This window comes from Bison bison, unplaced genomic scaffold, assembly GCF_000754665.1.
Source record: "Bison bison bison isolate TAMUID 2011002044 unplaced genomic scaffold, Bison_UMD1.0 scf7180017864167, whole genome shotgun sequence".
NCBI lineage: Eukaryota > Metazoa > Chordata > Mammalia > Artiodactyla > Bovidae > Bison > Bison bison.
Genome location: NW_011494739.1, coordinates 2,288,092 through 2,294,609, shown reverse-complemented (window position 1 = coordinate 2,294,609; position 6,518 = coordinate 2,288,092). Strand labels below are relative to the sequence as shown.

The 6,518-nt window shown below is 51.1% G+C and overlaps 1 protein-coding gene across 1 annotated transcript in view; it reads left to right on the top strand.

The window, feature by feature from the left end:
• Positions 1-6,518, top strand: part of ANGPT4 (angiopoietin 4) — a 48,185-nt gene that overhangs the window by 21,825 nt on the left and 19,842 nt on the right. The window contains exons 2-3 of the mRNA XM_010841895.1: positions 2,007-2,162; positions 3,689-3,814. Coding sequence (XP_010840197.1) covers positions 2,007-2,162; positions 3,689-3,814 — 282 coding nt within the window. The remainder of the gene's footprint in view (positions 1-2,006; positions 2,163-3,688; positions 3,815-6,518) is intronic.

Here is a 6,518-nt window from a genome sequence, read left to right as displayed (position 1 = left end):
CTGAGCGACTTCACTTTCACTTTTCACTTTCATGTATTGGAGAAGGAAATGGCAACCCACTCCAGTGTTCTTGCCGGGAGAATCCCAGGGACAGGGGAACCTGGTGGGCTGCCGTCTCTGGGGTCGCACAGAGTCGGACACAACTGAAGCGACTTAGCAGCAGCAAGCATGGAGAGGGAGGGAAAAATGGAGATAATTTGTCCAAGAAGTTATGTTGTTTGGGGGTGAGCAGAGAAATTGGAGACACAGATAGAGGGAATCTGTGGAGTCAAGGATATTTTTTTTCTTTAATTTTTAACTAGGGACCCTTGGACACATTTGCCTGATGCAGAGGCTGGGGCAGGAGAGGAAAGAAGGGGTCAAAGGGACAAAGGCTTGAGAAGTTCAGACACACTTATCTCCCTGGTCCTCAAGTCCCCTTTGTGACCTCTCCACTTGGGCAAGCATCAGTTGGCTGAGTCTCTCCCCAGAATTTCTGATTTTGTAGGTCTGGATCTGGAAACTTGGATTTCTCACAAGCTCCCTGGTGATGCTTGCCCCAAGGACGCACTTTAAGAAGCAAGGCTCTGATCGACACCACTTGCGCCCCCTTCAGGATTTGACATTGCACTACAACGAGCCATGCCCCCTTAGAAAGCACAGAGGTGAGGGAGGTATGGGAGCAGACAGTTGAGATGGAAGAGAGGTGAAGAACTCAGGAAGCAGCTGAAGCCTGACCCCCAGCCAAGGTCACCCCATCTCCCTGGGAAACACCAGTCTTCCCAGGGACCTTGGGAGCTGCCCTGTTGGACCTCCTGGAGGGCTGAGTGACAGGGGGTGGGAAGGAGCCAGAGCTGGGGGATCGAGATGGTGGCCAGAGGCCAGCAAATATGCCCAATGGAGAGCGAGTGGAGGAGAGGCACCGGCTTTCTGTCCTCAGGCACTGAGCCCTGAGAACAGGCCGTTCACCTTTGCAATTTGATCCTGGTCTCATGCCAGCTTCTCCTGCTCTTGGGAAAAAGCAGCCCTGTCAAAGAAATGAACATTAGCTTGTCAGATCCCAAGATATCTGAGCTGGGAGGACCCTTGGAGACTGGCCAGTTCAACTCCATTTCACAGATGGAGGGGGCAAGAAAATAAAAGTCCGGTTTGATGGATGGACTTGCAAACTCCGGTATAGGGAAAGATGCATCCCCTCTTCCCACTGTTGACTCAGTCCTACGAAGCTAAGTCATAGGCATGACGTTGGGGACTGTGATGACAATTGTTGCTTCCCCTCTTAGTGACTCATTGAACACATTTTTTTTTTTAACACCCACTGTATGTTAAGCACTGTGCTAGACATGGAGATAAAGTGGAGAGCAAGCCCAAGCTCCTGGCTTCATGGCGTTGACATGTCAAGGGCAAGTTTTAAAAGGCAACAAACAAAAAATATGTAATACAAAGTTGGGGTGTGATAAGGGGTTGGAAGAGAACTGAAATGACATGAGGGAGTGAGCCTTGTAGATGGTGTGGGGTGGTAGGATCCAGACAAGAGGGAATAGCATGTGCAAAGGCCCTGAGGTAGGTCCATGCTTGCTGTGTTGGAAGGGTGTCACAGAGGCAAGGTGTCTGGAGTGGAGTGAGAGGGACTAGGAGAGGAAACCAGAGTGGTAGCAGGAGACCAGGTCGTAAAACCACCTGCAGTCACGGAGGACTGGCTTTTCCTCCCTGACTTTTCCAAGGAAGACTTTGGTGAGATAGGAACCCTGGGAGGGCTCTGAACGGAGGAGAAGTGTGATCTGACTTCAGTTTAACAGGATCCCTCTGGCTGCTGAGTAGAGAATGGGCTGTGTATGGGACAAGGATGGAGGCAGAGAGGTTGAGGAGAAAGCAACAAATAGAGTAAGCAAGAGGTGATGGCAGCCTGACCTGGCATCAGGGCCTCCCCCAGTTGTGCTACATCCTTCCAGGGGACATGTGGAAGGGACAGGAAGCTCCCTTTAACCCTTACCCATGACCCCAGTGCACCGTCTATCTCCTCACAGCTGGAAAGGTACATCCAGATGAACCTGAGGTTGGAGCTGGCACAGGCCCAGCAGCACATGGTCCAGAACCAGACAGCCACCATGCTGGAGCTGGGCACCAGTCTCCTGACCCAGACCACCGCCCAGACCCGCAAGCTGACCGACGTGGAGGCTCAGGTACTAGAGGGTGAGGGGGTGGTACTGGGGGCACTGTGGCTGGCCAGGCTGGCTCATAACCCTGGTCATCTTGCTTTGACCCTTGTCCCTGGGGAAGGTCAGAGCCTCCTCTGACCTTGCAGCCCCCGGGACCCCTCCCTGATGACCCCATCACAGAACTGTCTCCCACCAGGCCACGAGCCCAGAGCAGGAAGTGGGGGACAGCAGACACTGGGTTTGGCTCTTCTGCCTCTGTGAGTCCTGTGTCCGGTCCAAGCTGGGATTCAGCAGCACAAACACACCTGCCCTCAGGGGGCTCACAACGCTTCAGGAAAATGTGGATAATAAATTAGACCTATTTATTAGACCTCAGGGGGACAACAACTCTGGAAGAGGAGGCCACAGGGAGCAGCAGAGAGGGAGGTAGGAAAGGGACAGGAATATAAGTGAGAGAGTGAGTAAATGAATGGCTGAAAAGACAGCTGACAAAGGGCCACATGTTTCTTAAACCTTACTATGTGCCAAGCCCTGTTGGAGATGCCTGGTTCTAGTTTACAGCAGTAAATAAAATAGGTATGCATCCATACGCCCCTGGAGCTTCCTTCTCATGAGCACCAAGAAAACAAGCAGGATAAATAGCATGTGTATGAGACAGTGATAGTGCTAGGGAGACAACAGCAAGGACGAAATGACCGGTGGAGAGTGTGTGCCAGGAGTGGCGAGAGGGACAAGTTGCAAGCTTAGACAATACAGCCAGGAAGGCACTGCTGGGAAGGTAGGGTTGGGGCCAGGCTTACTAGAACAGCCTTCCCAACAGGGAGAGCAGTATGTGCAAAGGCCTGGAGGTGGAACAGAGCTGGCAAGCTCCAGGAACATCAAGGAGGCCAGTATGGCTGGAATGACCCAGGGAGACTTGTGGGCCAGCATCAGAGGTGATGGGGACAGGTGGCATTACAGGATTTTGCCAGCCACCACCATGTGCGGTGGGAGCCACAGGAGGATTTTGAGCAGAGGGTCCGCATTTTAAAAGTCTACCCCAGACTACCAACCAAACAGAGGCCTATAGAGGACAAGGTCGGGGACAGGGAGCCCTGTGAAGAGGCCAGTACAAGACACAGGGTGAGAGATGGAGGTCAGGGCCAAGCGGGTCATAGAGGAGACCAGGAGAGTGGCCATGTAGCCATTCGGGAGGTGGAGCAAATATCTAACTGCTGATGGATTAGATATTGGGGGGGAGGTCAAGGCTGATTCCTCCCACATACATGGCAGGAGGAATGGAACTCCATGTATAGGGATGGGGAAGAGCAAATTTAAGATAATCACAAGCCTAGCTAGGTGTCATGGTCTGTGCACGGGTTGGGAAAGAATTTCCAGAAACAAGGCAGAAGGAAAGAAAGGACCACGATATTAGGGTCTATGAGTGAGAGGGTGTAAATAGGTCAGCAAGTCTCTGGAATGGCAGGGCTTGAGGTCAAGTGTGTGGCTGCTGGGCAGGGCTCCTAAAGGGCTTACAAAGCCCCCTCTCCCCACCTCCCTTGTCGGGGCAGGTCCTGAACCAGACGTCACGAATGGAGATCCAGCTGCTGGAGACCTCACTGTCCACCAACAAGCTGGAGAAACAGCTGCTGCTGCAGGGCCATGAGCTCCACCGGCTGCAGGGCCACAACAGGTGGGCACTGGCACCCTGACACGGGACACCCTGGCAGGGACCAGGGCTGAGCTCCAGGGCTGGGCTGGGACCCAAGTGGGCTGGGGATCTGGGGTGAGCCCCAGAACCAGCCTGAGCTGGGCTCCGTCAGGGGGCAAAATGAAAAGGTGGACTTGAGCTAGTGCCCAGGATGGGGGCTAGGGCCAGAGGTAGAGGCCTGAAGACTGGAGTGAGGGGGCACTAGGGCTGGAGCTAGAGCTGGGACGTGGCCAGGGCTAGGGCAAGGCCTGAAACCAGCGTAGGAGATCAGACTAAAGTTGAGAGTGAAGGTGGACACTGGGGCTTGGCTGAGGCTGAGGCTAGGGGCTAGGCAGGCATGGGGCCTGACCACCCTGTCCTGAGTGGGGACAAGAGACAGGCATTTTCCTGGGACGTGGGAAACCCTGATTTTTCCTCTCTTCTTTCTCTCTCTCTCTCTTTCTTTCCTTCTTTTCTATCTTCCTTTATTTATTTTATAGATTTTAACAGCTTTTCTGAATCACCATTTGGATAACATACAATTCACCCTGTACATCTTAATTTGATCTACATATCTGTAAATAAATAAATATAATCTCACCTACCAACTCCTCTCCTTCCCAGAAACAACCACAGTGATATGTTTCTTGTCTGTATTAGCAGAGAGTCTCAGCATTTATAAGCAAATAAACACAAAGGGAACACCCTTTAAATTACAAAGAAAGAGTCCTGGGGTACAGATAAGGCAGAGACATGGACCTCTGAAGCTGATTTCATCTCAGTTTCGAGCTGAGTGGAGAAAAAACTGCCAAGCTCAGGCTGGTGGAGAAAGCAAAACCCACACAGGTAAGCAGTCACAGGCCTGTGTACAGAATGAGATGTTATTGTTGCTCATATGCTGAGTCAAGATAAGGATACAAGCATCCTCAAGCTCCCTGTGATCTGGGGGCCATTAATGATAGTTTGTATACCTCCTTATTCTTACTCCCCATCCCAAGGGAAGGGGGAAGCACTGGGATACTACCAATGACTCTGAACTGAATTAAAGTGCCTAGAAACCAGTGAGCCACCAGTGGGCTTCCCTGGTGGCTCAAATGGTAAAGAGTTTGCCCACAATGTGGGAGACCCGGGTTCAATCCCTGGGTTGGGAAGATCCCCTGGAGAAGGAAATGTCAACCCACTCCAGTATTCTTGCCTGGAAAATCCCATGGACGGAGAAGCCTGACAGGTTACAGTCCATGGGGTCGCAAAGAGTTGGACACAACTGAGCGACCACCACATACAGAAACCAGTGAAGATGGAGGGTGTCATCAATACACGCTTGGCCCATGGAGACAGCTAAAATTCTAGAGTCCAGGTGGAATTGTCTCTTCCTGAGGCATAATCTGGGGTCCAGAGAAATTCCTCCGGCCCTGGCTGGACTCATTTTCTTAGACTGGAGAATGGTTGGCACAGCCTCATGCATAAGAAAATATCTCCTTCCTGCTTCATCTCTCAGCTACCCACCCACTGGCAGCAGAGGCAAATATGTATGCACAGTCCCCTTTTTAACCCTTTTTAAACCCAAGTGGAACATACTATTCTTTGGAAGATGATATTTTCTTTTTTTTTTTCAATTATCCTGGAGATGGTTCCATAGCTACGTGACACACTTGTGAATTCTTTTCTCCAGCTGCATAATGTTCCACTGGACGCCTGTCCCCAGATATATTTCCCAGTGCCCAGTTAATGGGTACTGAGGTTGTTCCAGTCTCTTATGATTCCAACACGTGGTGCTATGAATATATTCCCCATACCTTATTGAACACACATGTGAACAAATCTGTAGGACAAAATGCCAGAAGTGCAAAAGCTGAGTCAAAAATTTCTTTCTTTTTAAAAAAAACTCATTACAAAAATGCCTCATGCTTATTATATCCTCAGACAATAGACACTTGTACAAAATGAAAGGCAAAGTTGGCCCCCTCCACCCACCCCTTCCTTTTCATTTCCATCTGCTCAAACCTGATCCACAGAAGTACCAGCACTTAGTGGATTTTCTTTCACATTCTCTACAAAATTCAGGTACCACCATGTCCTTCCATATGTCTATCCACGCCTCTTCCTATAAGCTCCCGAGTATCCCTCAACAATTTACATTAATACCATTTTCTTTCTCTTTTAATTTCTCACATGCGGGGTTAGACTGGAGGCAGTGATGTGCCACTCCAAGTCCCTGGCCTCTTTCCCTTCTGCACAACTGAGCTCAGCCTCCTTGCTCTTCAGAACTGCTCCAGATCATTTCCAGGGAAACCAGAACAGAAGAGCTTCAGCCACTCCTGGCTGTTGTGCATTTTGGCTGTTTTGTTTTTCCCCATTACAACCAACTCTCCCAAAGGACATTCTTGCCCATGCCCCCTGGAACTTGTCTCTGGTGAGTGGACTGCTATTTCAAAAGACACACGTATTTGGGATTTGATCACGGCTAGCTGGTTGCTGGTGTGTCCCTCCCACCCCACCTGTTTCCTCTGCTGGACCCCAAGGCATTTTACTCCAGGGCCAGGTCTCTCTTTCCTCCATTCCTCACTCTGCTATCCGTGGGCACGGACCTCCCGGCTGTGGAACCCTAGGCAGGACGCTACCTCTCCGAGCCCCGGTGCGGTCTGAGCCTCACCCGAGGACCCAGGGGAAAGCCTTGAGTGTGACTGCACGGTGGGGGCGGCGGGTTCACC